The sequence below is a fragment of the Protomyctophum bolini genome (assembly GCF_963924005.1).
Source record: "Protomyctophum bolini genome assembly, chromosome: 1".
Lineage (NCBI taxonomy): Eukaryota > Metazoa > Chordata > Actinopteri > Myctophiformes > Myctophidae > Protomyctophum > Protomyctophum bolini.
Genome location: NC_137862.1, coordinates 19,357,121 through 19,383,205, shown reverse-complemented (window position 1 = coordinate 19,383,205; position 26,085 = coordinate 19,357,121). Strand labels below are relative to the sequence as shown.

Here is a 26,085-nt window from a genome sequence, read left to right as displayed (position 1 = left end):
AGAAGTGCCAACAGTTAAATCAATTGATTCCATTATAAAAAATAATTGATAATCGTTTTTTTATTTAGTGGTAAATTCTTTGAAAATGTAAAAAAAATAGAGAAAAAAGGGAAAATATCAGGTATATATCATTATAGTATATACATATCTGGTACAAGTATATACTTGTACCAAGTACTTCTTGAATATGAATGAATGGACAAAGGAATTAATAGAATAATCACTAAGTAAAATAATCAACTCACCAGCTCTTCCTCCTCCTCTTCCTCCTCCTCTTCATCCTCGTCCTCGTCCTGAGAGAACGTCCGCTCCCCCAGCACCCTGAACTCGGGGTGCGAGGAGTGTGCGAGCCCCCTAAACTCCGTGTGTGAGTTGATGTGCGTGTGCAGATCCACTGGCGAAGGGTTTGGTGCGCGGGGCACGGGCCGATGTATGGGGGAGCTGTCGTCGGAGAGAATCGACGGCGGCTCGACCCGCGTTCTGAAGGCCGTCATGGCCCAGAAGGTTCCGGGTCCGTAGCGGTCCTGTCTGAGCCGCAGGCTCTCGTAGGGCGGCGGCCCGTCAGGGTGACGCTGGGGGTGAGGCGGGTGTGAGTGTTCGGGGGAGGAGGTGGGCTCCTGCGGAGGCGGGGGAGGCCTCTGGGGCGGCGGCCTGCGTGGAGGAGGGGGCCTAGTGCTGATGGGAGGCGGAGCATGATATTTGGGTCTGGTAGCGGTTTCGGCTCCCGCGGCCACCGTGTCTTGGTCTGCGGTGCCGGAAGTGTCGGCGCAGCGTCTGACCGAGCGCAGCTGCACCGAGCGCAGAGCAGAGGGCGTGATGGCCAGGAGATTGGAGCTGGGGATCAGAGGGATGGGGTGGGAGGCCAGCGGGTTGGAGGTCAAGGCCTCCACGACGGTACTCTTAGCACCGACGGAGGCGGCGGCGGCAGCTCTGTGCTTGCTGTGGTAGAGCGTGTGCATGTGGTGGTGGTGTGTCCGGTGGGACAGTGTGTGTCTGGCGTGAGCTCCGTGGAGGACACTCAGATCCAGCTGCGACGGGGGAGGGGGAAAGTCAGGGTCTCTCTTGTAGGAACTGGCGACGGAAGCACCATCTCTGGGGAAGTGCTGCAGCGAGGACAGGGAGGACTTCCTCTCGGGCACTTTAGGCTTCCTCTTGCCACTCGTGGGAGACAGCAGGGGACCCGGGAAGAACGCCGCCGAGGAAGAGGGGAAGGTCGAGGTCGGCGTCTCCGATTGGCTGGAGTAGCCGCTGGAGGGAGAGGCCAGGCCGGCCAGCTTCTCGGGCGAGCCGAGCTTGAAGTCTCCGTCTCCAGGCGGCAGGAGCGGGCTGGACACCCTGGCGCCCGGAGCCTGGGGGACCGCCTGGGCCTGCGTGTCTGAGGAAGAGGAGGAGCTGTCTGGGGACTTGATGCACTCCATGACGGTGGTGCCTGTGGCCGTGCTGGAGTTGGACATGGACGTGTACTCGCCGTTGGTGGACCTTACTTCATTGTTGTGTAGCCACAGATCTGCATAGTCGGATTGCACCGCTCCTTCGTCTTTGAACGAGTGTGTGTCGGCAGAGCTAAAGGATATGGGTTCAACCATGTCCACCGTGTTGCCTAACCCCATCCCCCAAGCTCCAAGGGGCTCTGCTACCAGACAGGAGGTCTCTAGTGGCTCTGGAGGTGCCCCGAGCTCCAGCTCCAACTCCAGCTTCTTATCTCTGGAAGACATGGCGAGGTCTTGTTCACTAGCGGTCTTTGGTTGATCCTGATCCTCCCGTGCGTCCGTTCCCACGTCCACACGGCCGCGCGGCTCCTTCAGCGACGAGCTCCGCATGGGCGGTGGAGGTTTGGCTTTTGGTTTCCTCACCGGACGGCAGGTCCTACCCAGGCTCATAGTGCCTGCTCTGAAATCGGCCTGGGCCTGCGTGTAAACTGCATGGGCTACCGGTGCTGCCACAGTGTTGGATTGGGCACAGTCAGACCCCTGGGCTGCATAGTATGAGTATCCTCCGTAGGTCGAAGAGGAGTAAAAGCCCTCCGGGTTGGATGTGTACAGTGAGCCAGGCTCTTTGTCAGTGTTGCTGGTCGTGTCGGTGGTGAAGCAGCCCTGGGCCTCTACAGTGTGTTTGGGGCTGTACCCCTGGGTGGACCCACGGCTCTGGCTCTGGCTGTGGGTCTGCTCCGGCTCCTGGTCCGGGTCTGTGTGGTCCTGGTCCGCGGGGTACGTCCACTCCCCTTCGCTGGCCGTGCTGACCCCTGCGTCGTCCAGCTGGTCCGTGGCTGACGACGTGAAGGAGCTTGACCTGTGACCCTGGCTCTGGGGCCTGGGGGGCAGGGAAATGTCACCATTGTGACATTTTTAGTTGATGATTCATTCACGTACAAATAATTGCAATTAGCAATTTTATTGTGCTTTTAGCAATGGAACATTGGCTTTTAGGCTTGGTAAACAACAAATACTAACAAATACCTTAAATATACACAGATATGACTGAGAATGACCAGTACCTATAATAAAAATAAATAATGCACTATGCACTACTAATCATTTAACACTTTTAATAAAAAATTATAATCAGGTTAAATTTGGGCAAAGTGAAAAGCGTGCTTCCTCACTGTATGCACCTGTATTCTAATGGTCATGCCTGTGTGCCGGTTCAGATGAATTGCTTGACCCATTGAGGGAGAAAAATGCGAGTCAGATGGACAGACAGACAGATGGATGGATGGACAAACGGACAGACGGAGGTTTTATAATAGATGAATGTAATTCTGTAATAATGTGTGCCAGGAACGTAATGTACCTGAGGTCAGAGTCCATCGTGAAGCCCTCATCAATGGCGTTGGGCACAGTGTTGAGTGACAGCTCTGAGTCACAGTGGGAGGAGCCTGTCAGCGGAGGGGAGGAGGGAGGGGGGATGGTCTCGGAGGTCTGGGAGGGGCAGGTGGAGCTGGAGCCGCTCCAGTTCCCACTGGATGACTGGTGGTCCTCCTTGTGGTCCACGTGGCTTCCCAGGACCCCTGTGGTGCATGGTGGACACACGCTTATTATAGGTAGGTAGGTAGGTAGGTAGGTAGCCATGGGTAGCCCACAGGTCAGGAGTATCCTGTTTCTGTATAGGGTGAGGTGGCACAGGCAACAGCTGTGCCAGTTTTGAGGCCTGTTGTAAAAAATGTTGTCTAAAACTAAACTAAAACTAAATTAAACTAGCAGACACGCTTTAAAAACTTGTCAACACTAAACAGAAAACTCAAAACAAAACTAGAACAAAGGGCTCTTCGGAGCACAGGTCCTGGTAATAATATGTGAAAAGTATGGCATTTAGTGTTCCGCTTTTCACGACAATTGGACGCTGCATTCATGATGTGAGGCATTTTGTTCCAAAATATACCTGCTGGTGGCACTATATCAGGCCAATGTAGAAAAGGTGGGATTTCTTCCCTGGCCTCGTGGGAATGTGTGAAATGTCACGTAAATCGCACGTTGCGTTCATGATTTGAGGGATTTTGTTAAAAACGGACCAAATCATACAAACTTTGAAGTCAATTAGGATGGAATATGAAATATCGGACAGATCCGTAATCCCAGTCTGACACACACACACGGACACACATATGGACGGACATACCCTAACATACCCTACCCATGCCTTCGGCCTGGTGGAGAATTAAAAATAATGAAAAAATGCACAACTAACCCTGGGTGGACACAGAGTGGATGGGGCTGCTGAAGGTGTCGGAGCTCGAGGAGATCTCACAGCTGCCCATGTCAGCCTTGCGCGGCAGGCGAGAGCGGCCTCTCTCCATCCAGCTGTGCTCCGGGCTCCCACCTAGGGGCGGGACCATATGAAAATCACAATTATTGTGGGCAAAATAATTACAATTAACCACTGTATTTCGCCAATCGCCTCCTTTATTGTGATAAACCATTGGTTCTCGATTGGTTCCACAAATAAATATTGTGAAAATATGGCGTTGCGAGCCGTTGTGATTATTTGTTATTTGACAATATGGCGAACGTTTAAACAGTTCCTATAATGTAGTTTGTTGAATACTTTTGATTTGATTTCTTTCTTTTTTCTTCTTTTTCGTTTCACCGCTCACCCAAACACATATATCTTGTTTTGTTTACTAACCAAAGTTTCAGTGGTCACCTTATCACCTAAAACTGGACTATGAAGTGTCTTAAGTGTCCCCACCATCCTTACCGCCCCCTCCTCCCCCGGACCGCTGCAGCTTCTTCAGGCTGCCCAGCTGCAGCGGCTCGGGCGCCGCCTGGTCGTCGGTGCTCTCCTCCTCATCCTTCATCATCATCATCATCATCCTGGGGCTGGGCCCGCCGGGGATGAAGTCCTCCGCCTCATACGGCGACAGCTCCTCGTCCTCCTCCTCGTCGTCGTCGTCGTAGTTGTCGTCGTCGTCGTCGTCATCGTCGTCGCTGTCCATCAGCCGCCCGCCCTCCCTGGGCAGGCTGCGCGAGCGCAGACGCACGCCGTTGGCCGCCACACTGCCGTACGCCGAGTCCGACTGGTCGCCCAGGGAGGAGATGTTGCCCGTCGAATGGGAGAGCGAGGCAGGTATTCCCTGGTGGCAACGCTGTGCTCTGATTCGCCGTCTGGACGGAGCCGCTGTCGCTGGGGGGCCGAATGGACAGACAGCGTCAGGGATACTCATTCTCATAACAGGGCTGTGAGGCATTATGTAGGAAAATGTGCAAAATAATAGAAACTATGAAAAACTATGATTTGATTTATTTATTAGATCCCGATTAGCTTACTGTGAAACACAGCAGCTATTCTTCCTGGGGTCTTAAACATATCATCATTACAACATTTCTTCCATATTATTACATACATTTATACAGACAACATTCACAAGAATACAACACAAAACAACTCATGATCCGTCTACTACATTTGATAGCTAGCTCCACAGTACAATTAAATATACAAAAGCTCATGTATTCATTTACTTGTATTGATCCTATAAACAATTTTTTCCACCAATTTCGGAGCTCTGGCTCATGGACTAAGAACCAAAACCAACCGATGGAAAGGGGGTCTGTGTGTGCTGTGAAAATACTTACATGCGATGAGGAAGTCATCCGTTTGGCAGCCAGAGTCACGCGTGTGATGAAGGCGACCAGTGAGCGACAGTTCCTCCTCACACAGAGATAACTGATGTGTGTTGGCGTGCACAATCACCGTGCGCTCTCTCGCCACCGGCGACTCGTCTGAATCTGCAAGGGCATGACATTTTTATTTATTTTTGCTTCCTTTGGTGCTTCCCTGTCTTCTATGGTGCTTCCTAATTACTATGGTGTAGAGCTCTTCACGGGTCCCAAAAAATTGTCCCGGAATCCGAAATTAATCTGTGACATTTTACCGATTCCGAACCGTTCCGAAAACATTTTCAAATAGGAAAACCGAGCCCGAATGGATCCGTGACTATTTTGTCCTGTTCCGAGATTTCTTTCAAAAGGCGGCACCGCGCCTGAACGAGATCCGATTATTTCCAACATTCCGAAAGACACGACCCAGCCAGGCAGACATAAATGTGGACTTCATGAAATAATATAGCGGACGTATTGACCAATTACCTGTCGTCTCCTCAGCGTGTGTGCATTTAAAACTAAGTAATTAAGCAAATGGATAAAAAAAAAATTACACAATCATCAGCACCATAGCTTCCTATGGTATTAATAACATATACACACCCATGTCCTGTTGGACTCGCTTGGGTATTCCAGTGATGGTCTTCCTCCTCCGTAACTTCCTCCTCCTCTGAAGAACTGACTGGGAGTGAACCAGAGAGCAGCGTGCACTCGCCTCCCTGTCAAATCCAACACCTGAACACACAACACATCAACACATCCTATAAATGATCATATTTAAAAAAACAGAGGAAATATCAAGCGAAAGGGCGGCCCCGGATGACACCTCTGGGTGTAACGGGAACTATTTAAAATAATAATAATAAAGGAACAAAAAACTCGGCTTCCCATCATGCAATTGTGGTTCACAGTGTGAAGCTCCGTCCGTAAGTCTGAGACTGTACTCAGACATACGGACAGACACACATATTGTAGCTGTGCATAGGAGATGGTGTGCCACCGCTCAAAAATGAACATAGAAATAAAACAAACCTTTTTTGGCCACCAGAGAGAGCACCTGGTGGCCAACGATGTAGATGTACAGATAATGTCAACAAATATAGGTGCTACGTCAGTGTTTCGTTCAGGGATGCACCAGGGGTCCAAATGGACCCTTGCAGGTCTGTAACTCCGACAGTGTACAAATGGAACCAAATGGTCCATTTGGTTCCATTTGTACACTGTCAGAGTTCAAAAGGGGCTCTCTGAATGATCAAAGAAGACACTGTCAGGAGTTTGCAAAGACAATTACTCTTTATTCAACGTTTTGGTCATTAAGAGCTTCATCGGGACAGACAACACTTTTCACGCATATCAAACTGAGGTTCAGTGAAATGAAAAGGAAAATAAAATAAAATAAAGGTTGAGAATTTTTAGCTGTTTATTATTATTTATTTTTTTTATAATTTTTATCCCACGATTTTGAAACCCAGTTTTTTCACCCAGTGCCAATTATCTAATGTAATCCTGGGCGCTACACTTCCTCTGTCAACCTGGGGTGCAGCGAACTGACCTCATGCCTCCTTCTATGCATGAGGAGTCCAAGCTGCTTCTTTTCACCTGACAGGGGGGAGTTATCCCCTCCATCAGGCGCCCCAGCTGGCCAGGGGGAGGTAGTTTTAGAGACCAGAATCTTTAGCTGCTACATGAACTGATGCCACCAGTACCTGTGACATTGATTGGGATGATGCAGGAGGAGATGACGTGGTCGTCCCGCTTCCTCTGCTCTGACGCAGGGACAGCGTCCCGTGTCCTCTGCTCTGACGCAGGGACAGCGTCCCGTGTCCTCTGCTCTGACGCGGGGACAGCGTCCCGTGTCCTCTGCTCTGACGCGGGGACAGTGTCCCGTGTCCTCTGCTCTGACGCGGGGACAGTGTCCCGTGTCCTCTGCTCTGACGCGGGGACAGTGTCCCGCGTCCTCTGCTCTGACGCGGGGACAGTGTCCCGCGCCCTCTGCTCTGACGCGGGGACAGTGTCCCGCGCCCTCTGCTCTGACGCGGGGACAGTGTCCCGCGCCCTCTGCTCTGACGCGGGGACAGCGTCCCGTGTCCTCTGCTCTGACACGGGGACAGTGTCCCGTGTCCTCTGCTCTGACGCGGGGACAGCGTCCCGCGTCCTCTGCTCTGACGCGGGGACAGCGTCTTTGGACCAGTGGGTCTGCTTGTCTGCTTGTGCAGGGGGAGGGTTAGGAGCGGGGCCCTTGGTCCTGTGACCTGCTGCTGGCACCAGCTCACCTCCTTCTGGCTCCTCCGTTGAGGTAGACTGCCGGACACACAGGGACAGTGGGGGTTAGTATTATGTGTGTGTCATCTCTGTGTCATCTCTTCCAATTTGGATACAATTTGTTAAATGTTTTGCTTTATTTTATATATAGATTCAAGACATGAGGTTTCCAACGAACAGAGACAATTTGTGAAATCAGCAACACATGAGAAGTTGATAAAGGGACCAATAATGAGTGTGAACAGTGATGTTGAACAGCACACATGCTTACAAAGTGGTACCTTTCTGCTCCATGGATGGAAGATGCAACATGCAGTAGGGAAGGATTGATGAAAGCAGTTAAACTATGTAAACAAAGTACACAAAAATAAAACAATGGTACAGTGTGGTTAATGGATGAGACAAATTACATCATTGTGGATGAAAGATGCATAGACTTCTACACAGAGTTTCTGTTTAAAGCTTGCAGATCTGGTATTTAGGCTGTTATGTAGCTTGTAGATCTGGTATTTAGGCTGTTATGTAGCACTTCTCACATTACCTTTCTCTGTATGGACTGAATGTCTGTGTCTCTTCCTGGCCTCTCCTATAAATGACACGCACACACACACACACACACACACACACACACACACACACACACACACACACACACACACACACACACACACACACACACACACACACACACACACACACACACACATAGTATGTTCAACATTAATATTATGATATTGTCTGTCCGGTGGAAACCTTATACTGTATTTAAAACAAAACTTTACTTTTCAGGAATCAAATTCAGAAATTGCAAGAGTAGCATATCCACAAGCTCGAAGTGTGCAAAGCTATGCAGATCTGCTACTCTTGGTGCTTTTATGTGACGCTGTAGTATGATCAAGTAGGGCAGTAATTTATGAAAAAAACGCAAATCAGCTCACCTATTATTTATGACATGCCCAGAACAGGGATGTGGTTACGTTGAAAATAGGGCTGCAGCGATGCTTTCTTAGCGATTATTTAATTATTTATTATTACGTAACGTACTTCAAAATTTAAATAAAATAATCAATGAAATCAATTCGTTTTTGCAGCCCTAGTTGAAAATGTACTGTATGCAGAAAGATCATAACGCTACCTTTCTCAGTGTGGTCTGGATCTCTGTTTCTCTCACTGTCCGCTCCTTCAACATGGTCACAGACAACAATGACAACACATGTTGAAACGATGTGCATCAAGTTATATTATTATATGTGCAAAGTATAGCTACGCCTGGTCAAAATATGACTCAAATATTATTAGGTTAAATTGGAATTTAAAGTACACTACTTTGATCAATGCTGTATGGACGTTTTGGAATTTTTTCCAACAAATTCTACACATTTTCAGATATGTTCAAAAGTAATTCAAAATGGGTTACATTCTATACAAGTCACAGGGTGTAAGCACACAAACATACCTTCCTGGGTTGATAGTCCAGCTCTCTCTCTCTCTCTGCTCTCTCTTGCTGCAAGGACAATCAGAATAAAATACTTGTGTTAAATCACACAAACATTGGCATGGCATTTGTGTTATAAACATTACCGCGCCGTTCTTGTTTTTCTAAAAAATATAATTTCTAGTACAGTTGTATGATGTAGGTCAGTGGTCCTCATAGAGCGGTTCCGTTTCAGATCCATATAGGCGATATAAAACGTATATACTTCATACATCAATCGCAGAAAACAGGTGGCTATTAAAAAGATAATAGGCTCAAATGGGCGTCCGCGTCCCAATACAAATACATTTGGGACACCCACATTTACATGGAAATGTTTGAGAACCACCATGTCTGTGATTGTAGAATCACAGACATTGTAGAAGCCGACCGGACCAGCCTGTGGCGGGTGTCACGTCTAACGCTAGGATAACGCAACTTACGACCGTCCAAACAAAAAAATCTGTGCTTCCGCGGCACAGGAGAATTCGCAGCAGTATTTATAGGTACTTATAGTTCACACATTCAGAAGCCCTCAAACGATGTTTATTTATGTCCACGTACCAGGTGGCAGGGTAGAGGTGGAATAGGACCCCATGGCTACTGGGTCTCCAAAATGTCAGAAACTTCAGTACCATTGGGTTCTGACTTGTGGGGCTACCTACACGCCTACTCGGCATGCGTCACGGTCTTTGACTTGCCGAACTGAACCGCGCACGAAATGTATTGTATGTATTGTATCTACATTTTTAATAGTAATGAAAACGCTTTTGGACATATGAGGTTTCCACCTCACAGAGACAAAATGAATAATGGGGAGGGAGAGAGAGAGAGAGAGAGAGAGAGAGAGTGATGCAAACCAATAGAAATAAGAGAGAGGGAGGCCAGGGTTTGTCGTTCTCTCACAACACAGGAGGAGGAGTGACAAATGGAACTCATTCTCAAACAATTACTTTGTGGAGCAATAGCAGTTTAAATGTATAATACATCATATGGTCGCCGTCGTCGAAAACTTGTATGTCCAAATACAAGGTTAATAAGGTTCTGGGTTAGTGAGTTCTGGCAGTCCTTGAAATGAACATGCTTCAGAAGCACTTGGTGTGGAACAGTGGGTTCTCAAAAGGTTTTCATGTCAAGGACACCCAAATTGATATGATAATCGCGTCACGTTTCAAGCTTTTATATCTGATACCTTTGATGCTTTTGTGTGACGCTGTGGTGTAGTCAAGTAGGGCGTTAAATAGCGATTATTCACTTCCTGTTTCTCGGTTGCTGAGTGAAACGGCTTTCAAAATAAGACGGTTCTTCATAGAAATGAATGGTTGGCGGTTCTGGAGTACACAACAACACGCCACCAGACCAGACCAGTTAGACTATGGAGATGAGAGGCTTCTGCCCCACAGCGTTGACACGTTGTCCTTACCGCCCGTGCCAGTCGACTCCTCTGCTGCCGTCGTATGGTGTGTGGTGAGGGGAAGGTGGGCATGGGAGGGGCTACTGATATAGAGATGGTCACTCTGCTCCGCTCCCTGCTGCTGGAGCGCTGCTGCTGGTGTTCGTCTGTGGAAAAGTACAACGCATGGACATGAGTGGAATATCACTGCCTCTCAAATTATATTCCAAGTCAAGGACCATCTGAAAAGGTTTTATGCCAGGAGCCCCCAGAAGAGATTAAACAAGTTTTCAAACTGTTTCTGTAGTTTTCAAATGTTAAAAAAAATGTGTACAATGATGTACAAGGTTCCCCAAAAGGACCTCTGGGGGTGTATATGATGTGGTGTTTATCATTGGTTCTCAACGTGGGGGGGGTTCCAAGGGGGCCCCCAGCGAAATGAGTTAATATAGTAATCAAATCAGTTTAACCATCAATAAACAAAAAAAACTTGTGTTCCATAGTTATTATATAAAGTCAAAGCTCTGGTTTATACATTTAATTGGTTCAATATTTATAAAACCCACAGACAGACCGGTATTTTGGGTATGGCATTATTGAAAACATTTAAAAAAATAAAAAAGTTATTATCCAAAAAAATATCCAGTGTACAGTTTCATAATGCGTTGCATTATACCCATGCCTGGGCATATGGAGATAAGAGGTTTCTGCCCAATAGTCAGCAAACGATATGATTGTAAAAAAAGTGGCTTGCGCGCGTGCATACGTGTATATGTGTTAAGGCTGTTCCCAAACATTCAAGGTTTGAATGTTCGCTCGTTAGGGTTGGCACTCGAATCTTAATTAATGCATTTGAACCATTCGTTTTTTTATTTTATTTTTATTATTAACTCGAAAATATATCTCGGCGAGAATGTGATATATGTTAAAAAGTAAGTTTCTCGTGCATTCCTGTCAGAAGTTATGTCTATCTCCTTGTTGTGCTGTCCCAGGTGTCTCTCCAAAATCCCCTGTGCACATTAATTTGGTGATGGGCCTGCAGCCAATCAGCCAATCAGCAACAAACACACACACACACACACTCACACACACACACACACACACACACACACACACACACACACACACACACACCAGCATGGCACAATTTGAGAAAAAGGTTAGTTCTCTCTCTCTCTCTCTCTCTCTCTCTCGCTGCGCTGTTGCGTCTGTGTGTGTGTGTGTGTGTGTGTGTGTGTGTGTGTGTGTGTGTGTGTGTGTGTGTGTGTGTGTGTGCACGCGCATGTGTGTGTGTGTGTGTGTGTGACACTGATTTATTGAATATTCTGACTTTCAATTCAAATGTACAAATGTTGCTTTTTGCCTTGGCAATGTAAATGTAACCCAGCCAACATGGCAACCCGCAAATGGCAACCCATGTCAACTGTCAATCAAGGCAGTATAAAGGTGACATCAGTTCCTACACTCCCCACTCCCACTCCCACCTATGCAAGATGGCCGAAATGTTTGACAGCAGCATGGTACTGTCCACTGTGACAACCTTTGGTTACTCTTCGGTGAGTCATATAGGCTTGGTGTCTTAACTTGGATCAACTGGTTAACTGTCTGTTTATTTTGAAAGCATTTGATTTATGATTTATGTTTGAACTTTTGGTTTAATAATTAATATTGATGTATTCTATTATATATAATTATAAAATATGGGTTGTGGGGGCTGACAAGGCTATACAGCCACATGTGTTTCTAATGTGATGTAGGCCTACATGACACTTATCTTTTCTCTTCATGTAATTCCAGAATATGAAGAGTCACTGCACCAGTGGTGTAGGAGGCAGCACCAAGCCTTGGACCCTGAGACGAGCCATGTCCGTGGGCCCCACAGCCCCACCAATTTAGGCTTCCGAGGACCCCCACCCTACCCTGGAGCCCATGTGAAGTGTCCCAGACCGATGCCCCCCCTCCCTGCACAAGACATTGAGGTAGGAACTGTACACTATAGCTGCTGCTGGGAAGAGCTGCTTGCTGCGGTGAGTACAAACTTGTTTATTGTCCTTTGCTGTCGCTGGTGTGGTTCTGCAGGGTAGCCTACTGATGGTGTTGCTCTCGTTTGCGTTTGCGTTCCGGCTTCCTGCGGTTGCGTCGTGTCGAGCTGCCTGCTGTTGCACTCGTTTGCGTTGCGTCTTTTGCGTCGACTGCCACAATTTCGGCCGGTTCTGTCATTTCACCTCATTTCACCTAACTTGTGGACACTGCGTGTCATCTGCAGAAGAACGTGATGGTCCACGGTAACTGGGTAAGTATCTGTTTTTGTATTCTTTGCTGCTGGTAGGGTAGGTAGAGTAGGGCTCCTACAAGGGTAGGTTTTTGCGTTGCGTCGCAAACAAAGCACTTTGGCACAGGCATGGAGCTCCTGGTTTACTGGGATGGGGTTCGATTCCCTGCTGCGCCCTATGCTGATTACATTTAATCTGTTAAACAGGCATCCTTTTGCACAATAGAGCGTCGCAGTCCCTCCCCCTTTCAGAACGACCAGTGGCCCAGGACATTTTTCTCCATTTCATTTTCTCCATAGGCATTTCAAAACTTATTTATTTAAAGACCTTTAAGCGTCGTATACGAAGCCAACTCCTGTCGTGACAAATCATGACAACACACACAATATTTTGGACCAAATAATTACAAAGAACACAACGTGTTGTAACCTGCCGTTTTATCTACTTTCTAATTCTTTGTTTGGCCCGAAAAATTGTGTTTGTCATGATTGGTCCGAATGTTCACTCAAATTCCTGCCCAAGTTTGAGTCCTAAAATAAGGGCTAGGGTACAGCCTTAATATGTGTGTGCATGCGTGTGTGCGAGAGCCTTCACCTTGGTGCAGGGCCCGGAGGCTGAGCTGGGCATGTCTGTGTAGCTCCTCCACACATGGTGCACGCGTACACGGATGGAATACGTTGTGCTGCTGATGCCATGGAGCCTGGTAGTGAGCCGACAGCTTACTCTCTATGTCCAAATTAGACACCGCTGAGGAGAGATACAGAGGGAGTCAGGGTTACAAATGTTTGTATTTATTAACCCTAGGGAAACATTCAAATCACAGTCTGCATACAAATGGCATTCGTGTTTTTGTAGTGATTGTATTCACGCAAGCACGCACATCGCACATGTTGCCTATCCCTATACGGTTATTTACAGGTGTAAAAAACAAACACATTTTAATTCCTTTATTGTTATCGTGGGTCCAAGTTGATGCAAAAAAACAAGTAGAAACCAATATCCACAAAAATAATCAAGGAGAATAGACATCTTCGACCTATGACATTAGTGAAGAAAAGAGAGGCTGCTGGATGCATTCAAAACATAAACAGAACTGATTGTAACATCACAGGTATTAGCTGCTTTCCTGAATCCTGATCCTGCCATAGATTGGACACACCAAGTATGTCATCTGATGAAGTTTATCTCCACTAGGAATACACATTCTAGCAACAGCATACTGCCAGCTGAGATTCACACCAGGTTTTGCCTTTCACCACCCACTGGCACATACATATGACACCACACACGCGCGCGCACGCACACACACACACACACACACACACACACACTCTCTCATAAATGACACCAGTCAAATAAAGAAGATCCAACAACAATCATTAAAGTGAGTCTTTAAAAAAACAATTAACATTAGATTAAAGGACTAATTCCACTTCTTGGTTATTCTACATCACTGATTGAAATAAACAAGACAGGACTATGCCATGCCATGCCAGGCCAGCAGATGGCAGCTAAACTCTTATCCACTGTAGCTGTGCAGAAACCACTCATTCCTTTTCCTCACAGCTTCTTTGCTACAGGGGGACAGAAATGGAAGGTCGTTGAGCAAGGCACTGAACCCCCAACCTGCTCCCCCTGCTGAGGTTCACTCTGCCGTGTGTCGTTGAACAAGGCACTGAACCCCCAACCTGCTCCCCCTGCTGAGGTTCACTCTGCCGTGTGTCGTTGAGCAAGGCACTGAACCCCCAACCTGCTCCCCCTGATGAGGTTCACTCTGCCGTGTGTCGTTGAGCAAGGCACTGAACCCCCAACCTGCTCCCCCTGCTGAGGTTCACTCTGCCGTGTGTCGTTGAGCAAGGCACTGAACCCCCAACCTGCTCCCCCTGATGAGGTTCACTCTGCCGTGTGTGGGTGAATGTGTGAATGGGATACTTTCAGTCCACTACAATTTAAAGAGAAACATTCAACTTTTGACTAGGACTATTTTAAAAAATTGGGAAAATAGCAGATCTACAAGTTCATAGTGCAATGTGAGCTTGTAGATCTTCTATTTTCACTGTTTGTGTGAAAAACCTTATAATGTCCAGAACTGTGACCTTTCAGGATTCTAATAAAGGGTAAAAAAAAATATCAAAAGTAGCAAATCACAAGCTCAAAAAAAGTTTCTCAGTTGCTGTACTTTTTTTTATACAGTAATCAGACAGGAGATGGGGAGAGAGATGGGGGGGGGGGTGACACACAGCAAAGGTCTTCGGGATCGGGACTTGAACCCACGACACTGTAAAGCTGGATTACTGTCTCAGCCTGACTGTGTGCCATGGGTTCGACTCCCGATCCCGGCGGCCTTCGCCGCGTGTCTTCCCCCCCATCTCTCTCCCCATTTCCTTTCAGATTACTTTCAACCTATCAATAAAGGCGGAGAAAGCTATTAAATAAAAACATATATATACACTGTATACCTAAAGTTAAAATATGGAGATAAGAGGTTTCTGCCCGGCAGCAACGATACACTATCATTACAATCTTGTGGTTTGCCAATTTTTTGGGGGCCCATTTGCAATATCCTCACGGCCCCCTGGTGGGGCCCGGCCCACAGGTTGGGAGTCGCTGCGGTACAGAGAGACAAAGGGAGAGGAATGTTGTGTTTGATCTCTTCAAGGCCCCTTTAGCTTCCACTATCAATCCTGTTTCCATCCCTTCATTTACAATTCCACATGCACTTGTCCTTGAAAGTAGCATTGTACATCAGTAGCCAGGCAACCTTTCATTGCTCATCAAGTCCAGCATTTTGCCTGTTATTAAATCATCAGGCTAACATTATAGCAGAATTTTGGTCAACTTCTGCAGTTGCATGGGTTTCAAGAGGCACAAAGCTATATGTCTTTGCATAGGCCTGTAGAGTTGAGTCATCTAAAGTAGGTGATGGTTGTTCCTTTTCAACAATAGTATGATCATCATATGATGATCATGATCATCAAACAACTGACAGATTACAACTTGTCCAAAATTACGGCAGCCAAAGTTTGAACTAAAACTAAGATGAGAGAACATATTACTCCAGTTTTAGCTTCACTACATTGGCTACTGGTTGTTTTTAGGATTGATTTTTAAATGATTTTACTTGTTTGAAAAGCTCTCAATGGTCTCGCACCTTCCTATACTACTGTACATGACTGCCTGCCTTGTACTGTATGTCCCAAACAGGTCCCCTCAGGTCCTCCCCTGCTGGCCTGCTCCATGTCCCTATACTGTATGTCCCAAACAGGTCCCCTCAGGTCCTCCCCTGCTGGCCTGCTCCATGTCCCTATACTGTATGTCCCAAACAGGTCCCCTCAGGTCCTCCCCTGCTGGCCTGCTCCATGTCCCTATACTGTATGTCCCAAACAGGTCCCCTCACGTCCTCCCCTGCTGGCCTGCTCCATGTCCCTATAAAAATGGCAACTAAAAAACACGTTGAAGCAGCTTTCTGCTTCTACTGGCCAACGGAGTGGTGTGGAACATACTCCAATATATATATATATATATAGAGAGAGAGAGAGAGAGAGAGAGAGAGAGGGGAGACGCCTATGAGAGGGAGTCTGAGCTTTGCATAACGTTTGTGCCACATGAGCCAATATTAAGTGGCAGAAAGAGGGAGGAGAGGGGGGTGGGGTGAGAGAGAGGGGGAGGGAGAGAGAGGGGGTAGTGGGGAGAGAGCGAGATGTGAGGGCTGTGTATCGTGGATGTGCAAGCCTATAGGTTGCTAGATACGAGGGTCGCATAGCGGCCCAAACCTCTAATAGACACATCCACCTCTAGCAGACTCATACACCTCTAGCATGACTAGGAGACACATCTACACACCCATCCTATCGTCGCCAAGTCCTGCAGCTGGCCCACATGCAACTGAACACACACACACAAGATCATTCAGCTCTCTCTCTCGCCCATCGCTCCTCTTTCTCTCTCTCTTTCTATTCCTCCCTTTCTCTGGTCTGCAGGTGCAGTGTCATCATCAGGACCTGCATGCCAACAGCACCAGCACAACAGAAAAGGACAGAGAGAAGTAGAGGAAAGGAAAGGAAAGGAAAGGACAGAACCGATAAGAAAATAAAAGAAAAGAGGAGAGGAGAGGAGAGAGGACCTTCCTGTCACTGCATTGCTATTAACCTATTGATCATTTGGATTTGTTATGTGCAACATGAAATAATTCTAATAGATACTTTAGAATCAACTAAACCAATTAGTATGATGTTGTGTAGATCTGATATTTTCACCTTTTAAAAACAAAAGAATATTAAAATAATTAAAAAGCAAAAGTCTGAACTCGAGAGTGCCAGTATAATTATATGCTCTGTGGTCCAGATGTAGGCCTATTCAAGTCATTAGCAGCAGAGCGCGTATTAGTGTTAGAATCTGGGTCAGCACAGCAGAGCACACTCCCTGTAGTAGCGGTGGATGGACAACTTGTCATAGCAGGCAGCAAACACTTGCGGTCCAGATATACTGTAATGTACAGTAGAAGAGAAGAACACACTGTTGTTCACCAAGCATTCCTTCTTTGGAAATGCAGTTTGCCGTTATGGAAGTACAGTATGCACGCACTCACGCACACAAATAAATTACATACACAAATACTTCTCAATAAGTCGTGTTGTTCCTAGCCCAAGAAGAGCATATGGCTTTAGTTGAACTCCCTATTCTGGGGGTAACTTTCACCCAAAATTGCCGATGTACAAGCTCACAACGCGATGTGTAAACTTGCGATGCGTTAATTGTGAAGAGAAAATAATGCAGAGTTGCAGCGCTACAGTGGTTTGAGAACACAGTACCTTTAGAATGCACAGGAACACAGCCCCCCAGACCCAAACAGACCAATGCCATGGTCAGCAGAAGTCTCTCTCTCTCTCTCTCTCTCTCTGTCGTGTCCTTCGTTCCTCTTCACTGTATCCTGCAGGACAATGCTAGGTTGCCCATCAGTGCTAGGTTTCCCATCAATGCCAGGTTATCCACTCCATGCTACTGTAGGTTTTCCACTCCATGGACTGAGAGGGATTGTTCTAATCTAAGCATTCCTACACGGTCTGCACTCTGCAGCCAGACTGGCAACATCTGTAGCACGGACCGTCCAGCTCCACCACCCCCACCCCTCCCACTAACCCCACCCCTCCCACTAACCCCACCTGCTGTCTCTGATCTCTACTCCGCCCATGACTTTACTCCACTGAAGAGAATACATGCTAATCGTCTGTCAATGCAAGGACTTTAGGGGTGTGACAATTAATCAATCTAATTGATCCAATAATATACACACACACACACACACACACACACACACACACACACACACACACACACACACACACACACACACACACACCACTGACAACACAACACACCACACCACAGCACAGCCATCATGTGATCTCAGATGGTTGGGTGGTCCGTCCCTGACCGATAATCTCTTTATGATGCAGGAATATGGGAGAGCAGTATTAATGTATTAATCCCACCACACCACATGCTGGGTATATGTATCACGTGCTTAAACCCTCGCCACTGCTGCATCTGAGGAAGGGGTGTGTGTGTGTGTGTGTGTGTGTGTGTGTGTGTGTGTGTGTGTGTGTGTGTGTGTGTGTGTGTGTGCGCAGCACACATGGAGGTGAATATTCTATCCAAAATAATATGATCAATAATACATATACTTGAGCAGGACAGAAGTCGTGTTAGTTTGCTACACGTCGCAGGTGAACTTGCTTGGTGTGAGATTGATATTTAATTATTTATAATTATATTCACCTACAGTCAGCTACAGTCAGAGAAACTATAGTATATGTCCACTCTAGTATGACAGACAGAGAGAGAGAGAGAGAGAGAGAGAGAGATCCCAGGCTAGTAATCTGCAGTAATCTGGTGCTCTCTCAGTCATGGCGAGTGACACTGTCATACTTTAGCCTCCCGCTGTGGTTGGAATGTAGTGAATATGTATAATATGTGCAGTACACGTGGATATGATATGATGTAACAGTGGGTGGTCCAGCAGGAACTTTGAATAGAATGTATAGGATAACAGTAATAATGTGAATCAAGTGGTTGTTTGGTTTGTGTATAATTTTGTATCTGTTCATTCCTATATCCATTCTCTAGAGTCTAGAGTCTGCCAGATGGATCCTATCGTTGCTGTCGGGTCCAAAAGGGAAAATGTTCGAATAGAGCCAATGTAGTTATAATTTAGTCACAAGCTCATCTTAATACCTTTCATTTCCACTTTCACTTTAAAACAAAAAGGGGGAAAAAAATCAATCAGTCACTCAATCAAAATAGCAATAAAATAGCAGGTCTACAAGCTCAAAATGCCTTGCATCGCGTCAATATAGCTGAACATTTGCAAAACGTCTCCACATTTCTCAGAACAACTTTAGAGCCTGTGTGCAAAATTAGCAAATCTACAAACTCACAACAAGAGGCACCGCCGAGCAAGCCGCGGGCAAGTGAGTGGCCATGCTGAACGTTGCGAAGTCAGCCTTATAGCTGACTCAGCACTGGTGACGTTGCGTACCAATGGGGACAGAATTGAAAATCATCACGTCGTCACACGTTGCAGTATGGGCAAATCCGTCCCCAGCTGTCACCCATGATGGCACGGGTGACTCTGTGAGAGAATATTTGTTCAGTAACTGGGGTCTCCCTGTCTCTCCAGCTCTTTCATGAACAGAAAATACATTTTCATGTGGGTTGCGAAACTTGCGATTGCAAATGTCATCCAATCAGGAGAGATTGGACCCGGGTCTATTTGGTTCCACTGTCTGAGTTAAATGGACACTTAAGATTTAGTGGGTACCGGGTAGCCGACCACTACCCCCTCTGCACACCACAGTTTGCTGTCTGCATCACCACCCTCCTCTACAGCTGTGAAGCATGGACCACATACTGTAAAGCCGTCACATCAAGGCCCTGGAGCGCTTCCACATTGGATGCCTTCAGCGCATCCTGGGCCTCACCTGGCGTGATCAATGATCATGTGTCTCAGACATACTCAAATACTGAATACTGAATTACCAACTGCAGGAGTGTTGAGGCCATGATCACCTGCAGCACCAACTGTGCTGGCTCAGTCATTTGATCCGACTGGAGTGCTGTATGGCCAGTTACACACCATGGTCGGTGTAACGGACCCACAGGGAGGTTTCCATGGTCAATTTGTGTTTTCTTTGAGCTTTTATTTTGACGTGTTTCCTGCCCCAAGTCAGTTCTCCAGGGCTTTCATTGTAAGGGTTTCCTGCCCATAGGGCCAAATCAGTTTAATTGAAATGATCAAGTTCACCTGTGACTGTGAGGACAACGCCCATGGGGCTGCAGATAGCAGCACTTGATCATAAATGCCACCTGCCAACCTCAGTGGTAAGAGTATTGAGGAACAGATACTGCCATGAGAAGGAATGGCAACACATGGAGAAGTTTGTCAAGGAAGGAACTAAGGATGGATGGCCAAAGAGCCCTGGAACAAACTGCACATGCCACTTTATTAGCGCCTAGCTGGAAGGGGAACAAGGTTAATACTTTTATTTGTCATATCTTGTATTTTCACTGCTTATGAATTTGATGGGCTTATTGTTGTGGGGTTTGTCATGGTTGATACAAAGGGGTTTTGAGTTAGGTTTCACAGTAAAAGGTAAACCGTGATTAACTTTAATTATTGGTTCATGTGAACATTTATGCTGTTGGTTTAGGTCTACTGTATATGCATATGTCTCAACCTTTGCTGTGTTTGTTTATGGATTTATTGATTTACTTATGTTATGTATATTTATCTTTTCTCAGTTTCTACAGTGAATTTTGAAATAAAGTATCAGTCAAAATCATCAGTCAGTCTTCAACCTTATTGGCCAGCTGGGTCCGCTACAGTCGGTGCCTGACAGGTGGGCCCAAGAAGAGGTATAAGGACCAGCTGAAGACCTTCACTGAGGAAGTATGTAAGATCAGGCATGAGGACGTTGAAACTGCTGCTGCTGACCCGTGGTGGCAGCGCTACCTAGAGGGAACTCATAGGCTGGAGGAGGACAGGACTGCCAGAAGACAACTGAGACTCAGGACTGACTGACTGCCAGTACAGTACAGTACCACTACCACCACTACAACCAAAGGTATGGCACCCCCATATCACAGTACAGTACCACTACCACCACTACAACCAAAGGTATGGCACCAGTCTGATCTTACCCTACAAACCCTCCGGTGCGCTCAGATCCTTCCAGTACCTTCGCTAAAAACGCCGGGACAACACTCCACATGTCCCAAACTCCATTCTGGCTCCAAAACTATGGAATGCACTTCCCATTATCCGTCTGAAAACCCACCTCTTCAGCCCTCTTAGCCCATAGCACTTGCCGTAGTACTTGCCCTAGCCTCGACAGGCGTACGCATAGGCTCAACTTATATAACTTAAATAGCACTTTATCTAGACATAGCACTCTAAGTTTCATTATATAGATATTCCACTGTTCATGATGATGTATTACCTATAATCTTTGAGAAATGACAGAGTTACCGTGTGGGGGTCTCCAGGAACATCCAGACCCCCAGGAACATGCCCAGGGGGCCGGCCCTGTTCCGGCGAGCCTTCCCGCATCCGAAACGGTCCAGAGACAGAGTTACCGTGTTGCAGCTTTCCATGCTCGGACACGTACATGCAGGGACACGGATAGGGACACACATAGGGACACACATACTGTACTGTAGCTCCGTAATTGACCGGAAACACAGCTCAAAAAGTACTCGCACCACTGGACAAAAGCTCATGTGTAATAGCCATGATATTATTTATAGCAGAGCACATGTCACCACAAGGCCCCGGTGATTCCAGGAAGATAACACCAATGGAAGAGCAGGTCAAATGTCCATGATGGGCTTATCTCCCTAGCTTCCCACACACACACACACACACACACACACACACACACACACACACACACACACACACACACACACACACACACACACACACACACACACACACACACACACACACACACACACACACACACACACACACACACACACACACACACACACACACACACAACACAACACAACACTGAAAGCTTTACAATGCTGTCTCCTAGTGGGGCAACCCCTACACTGCATGCAGTTCAGTGCCTACATTGCACTCATTGGCAGACAGTGAGGCCTTGTCTGTTTGATGCAGCTAGCATGTTGCACAATATGGATAAGTTGCTTTCATCCACTGTCTGCCTGTATGTTATATGATACCAGTCTAACTTGCATTCAGTGGTGGAAAAAGTACTATTTATTTTTTACTTGAGTACAAGTATCAATACTGCAATATAGAAATATTCGTTACAAGTAAAAGTCCGGAATTCAAAATTTACTAAAAATACAAAAGTATTGTTATCAAAATGTACTTAAAGTAACGGAAGTCATTATGAAGTCATTTCACAAGCTTTCACATGTATATAACAATATTTTGAAAATAGCCGATCTACAAGCTCACAATGTGTCACATTGCAATGCATTGTGGCCTTGTAGATCGGCTATTTTCAAATGGCTGAAATGTATATAGGGCTGAAGTGGGTAATGTTTGTTTTGTAATAATAGAATAAAAGATTCCGCAAGCCAAATTAATGCTCCCAAATGTAGTTTAATTCATCGGAAAGCGATGAAGTGTAAATTACATTTGGGAGCATTAGTTTGGTGTGTGGACTCAATTATAATTCTTATATTGTCATTTCTTATATTCTTATATAGGCACCCACCCAGCCCAGTTGGTTTTAGATACAAATTAACTATAGTTTTCAAATAGTGGAGTAAAAAGTACAACATTTCCCTCTGAGATGTAGTGGAGACTGTGGAGTAAAAGTAAAAGTACTGAAAAATGACTCCAGTAAAGTTAAAAAATTATAAAATTGTACTTAAGTTTAGTTTAGTTTATTTAAGATCCCAATTAGCTGTTACACCTGGCAACAGCTATTCTTCCTGGGGTCCTTGAGTACTACATGTACTCAATTACTATATTCTGTGGTACAAGCAGCGAAGTACATCTTGGCTGCTTGTACCACAGAATATAGTCATTCACAAAAATAACATCCTTGTAAAGTGCAGTAATACATTGTTCAAAACATTTTCTAAACGTTTCCAGAATGGCAACAATAGCTGATTTGGGCAGGACACTGTTGTGCGATGGTGTATAAAATAGGCACATTATAACGGTAGACTGCTGACAAACCAAAAGCCCACGGAATGGACAGTGCTTTGTTCACACACAGTATTCATGAGGATGTTGTGCATGGTAGAGGTAGAGCAACGAACAGTGGGGTCCAGAGGTCCTTGAAGGGGGTCCCCTAGCTAGTTCATCACAACCCATTCTGACCTGAGATCAGATTCTAAAAATGTCTGTTTGAAAAGGACAGTTTTCTGAAAAAGCTATGTTTCTATGTCAGTCGTTCTTCGATTTTTCAAAAATAGCAGACCTACAAGCTTGTAGATCTGCTATTTTTAAATGGATAAAGCATAACGTAATGCTAACACCAAAATGGGTTCCCGCCTAAAATGGGTTAACCACTAGACCATAGCTCATTTTATTGTCTATTAAAAAAAAGGGTTTTTTGTTTTTTCCATTTGTTTTTGCAGGCAAAAATAGCCATTCAAATGTATTTTGAATAGTCAACGTGTAAAAAAAGTGAATAGATGAAGATAAAAACGTATCTAGATGATCTATAAGGTCACATCGCAATGGGATGTGTTGTGAGCTCGTAGATCTGTCAAGGTCAAGGTCAGGTTTAAAAAAGTCTGGAATAATTATAATACAATAGAAGTGCAGAGAAGTATTCAAACTTAAAAGTCACACCCGTATGAAGTGAGGGGCGCTAATATATTAAAGTCTAACTCATGTTGATTAGGTGATGTATTGGTGATGTAAAACAAACGGTGCCAACACAAACATTAAACGCCATTAACAATAAAGAGACAATATGACGTAATGAGCCACATTATGACGTAAATTTCCCCTTCATTGTCAATGGCGTTTACAAAGCAAACATTGAACTAAAGACAAACATTAAACATGTGTATAGGAGGGGCTGGCGCCCGTAACAAAGTAAATGCTGATGATGGTTAAACAATCAAGCTGTCTGTTGTGGTGAGAAAATGAGATGAAAGCATGATATGAACATCTTGTTTTCCTCTCCACTGTATCTTTCTAATCATCATAAATAATGCAATGTAAGTGTCTAACCAGGCAATAATGTGTTTAGAAATAAATAATAGAGTAGGTATAGTAGAAAGCAGAAACATAAACAGAACATATGACGTACGTATATCTTTTGTATGAATTGAGTGGAACTGCATTATATTCTACTGGATTCTACACCAGTGTTTCCCAAATACTGACTCATGTTTGGGTCGAGGATACATTTTTATGGGTCACAAGTAAATATCCGTTAATTTATTTTTCATTTTATTATTTCACTTTCACTATATTTGTTTTTTATGCAAAATATTTTCTAAAAGAAAAACAATCAATTTAAGAAATCCTATAAAAAAATAAAGAAAAAAAGTAGTGAAAAAAGCCGATCTAAAATCTCACAATGCCTCGCAATGCGACATCAAATGTATCTTTTAGGTCTTGCGCTAAAAGCTTTGGGAAGCAGTGGCACTGTTCTAATTCTAAGCTGTAGTGTGCTGTAGCCTATAGTTAATGTGAACCCTGAAGTATCCATTCAATCCATTATAAAACAAAAATATTGTACTTTAGTTAGTTTAGTAAAGTACTCTTTTTAATTAGGACAGATAATCAATATTTTATACTTTAAAAGCTTGAAAGCTCGAAGTGTGCGGTGCATTGTAGCTTTAAAAAAATCATCTATTTTAATTTTGAAAATAATAAATAAATTACTACATTTACTTTGAAAACAGGACGTTAACTTGTAACAGAGTATTTCTCGTAGTGGATTTGCTACATTTACCAAAATATAACTTCACCTGTCTGGCTGATGTTAATGCAATATACAACTGGCTGGGGTGGTTGTATTTGGTCTATTGAGACATTTAGATCCTGTGTGTCTACTTTGACATGGCTGGTACAAAAAGTGGTACTGGCTTAAGGTCAAAATTAAATTTCAGGAGACCCCGGTTCAAATCCGGGGTGGATCCAGGAAAGCTACATAGTGCAGCTTTAAGTAAAATATCTGAATACTTTTTCCACCACTGTGCGTGCATGCTAGGGGTGCAACGGTTCGGTTCGTACCTCGGTATGGGGGCCACGGTTTTGGTTCGGTACAATTTTATTTTATTTTTATTATTATATTTTTCCCCTATCCAAACACACTCCAGTATTTTCTGTCTTTCAATATTATACTCAAGGGAAAAAATGTAAAAAATCACCCTATGCACTCACACACTGCAGCTGTGAAGAGAAGGGAGAGGTGTCCAGGGGGGAAGTGTGCGCAGAAAAAATGTAAACACAAGTTTAGTTTACAATTATAGATCCACATTTAATCTCTGCATGACAAGGATTTAAGGTTAAATCTTTCCGGTGATAAAATGGCCACCAACGTAATCAAAAAAGTCGAACAAGATTCCTATACAGGATCTCCTCACTGGTCAACAAAAACATCTTGGAGACCCTAAAGTCCAAACCACACCAAACGGTTTTTAAGGTAGACCACACCAATGCAACTCATTGCAACTCAATGAGTTGCATTGGTGTGTTTTACCTTAAAAAAGTTTTGTCCCAACCTGACCCTTTGGTGTGGTTTGGGCTTAACAGGAGCCCTCGTACAAGGTTTCTTCGACTATGCATGCACCTCTTGGTACCACAGCATCTCAAAGGCCCTTAAAACAAGGCTCCAGACTTCCCAAAACAAACTGGTCAGGTTACTACTTGGCCTCACCCCCCGAACCCACCTCACCCCATGCCGACTTGGTGGCTGGATTGGTTTAGGGTTGACGACAGAGTACAGCATCTTGCATCTTGCAAGAGTCGATACACCACCAAGATACCCATGTACCTAAATACTTCCTTAATGTTAACGAAGTCCACACCCACAACACCAGAGGGAACCATGTGCAACCCAGATTCGGCACAAACAAGGGACTAAATTCATTTCGGTCCTATGCCACCAAAATGTGAAACGCCCTACCAACAGTCATTAATCCCTTGACTCCTTCAAAACCGCTCTCAAAGGGCACCTACGGACGACTGCAAGTCGAAACTGGCACCCACTGCCGTCCACGTCCCGTGCTCTTGGCCATCTAAGCCGGCGAGCCACACACTGCACATGCACTTGCGTGGGGTGATGACCAAGCCAGATGACCAAGCCACCGCCTCCGGTGTCATTCGTGCCCCCGACCATCTAAGCCGCAAGCACGCTATACACGCCTGTGTGTAGTGATGACCTCAGATGTTTGTGCATGCCGGCATCCTCCCCCTGACCTGACCATCCAAGCTGCATGCGCTCGTGTGTAGCAATGCCCCCCGCCCTTGGCCCTTGGCCATCACACTACACGCTCGCGCCGGCGATGACCTTAGATGACCATGATGGCTTCCCCAATGTCTTTCCATGCTTCCAAGCCCATAAACGACCATAC

At 45.5% G+C, this 26,085-nt stretch overlaps 1 protein-coding gene across 1 annotated transcript in view; it reads right to left on the bottom strand.

Annotated features, from left to right (window-relative positions):
* The window catches only part of nhsb (Nance-Horan syndrome b (congenital cataracts and dental anomalies)), a gene marked incomplete at both ends in the record, with an annotated part of 70,709 nt that overhangs the window by 6,179 nt on the left and 38,445 nt on the right, over nt 1–26,085 (bottom strand). The window contains 12 exons of the mRNA XM_080769734.1: nt 246–2,310; nt 2,791–3,007; nt 3,685–3,816; nt 4,195–4,620; nt 5,073–5,225; nt 5,703–5,834; nt 6,806–7,400; nt 7,903–7,947; nt 8,497–8,541; nt 8,818–8,865; nt 10,259–10,395; nt 13,096–13,248. Of these exons, the coding sequence (XP_080625860.1) occupies nt 246–2,310; nt 2,791–3,007; nt 3,685–3,816; nt 4,195–4,620; nt 5,073–5,225; nt 5,703–5,834; nt 6,806–7,400; nt 7,903–7,947; nt 8,497–8,541; nt 8,818–8,865; nt 10,259–10,395; nt 13,096–13,248 (4,148 nt within the window). The remainder of the gene's footprint in view (nt 1–245; nt 2,311–2,790; nt 3,008–3,684; nt 3,817–4,194; nt 4,621–5,072; nt 5,226–5,702; nt 5,835–6,805; nt 7,401–7,902; nt 7,948–8,496; nt 8,542–8,817; nt 8,866–10,258; nt 10,396–13,095; nt 13,249–26,085) is intronic.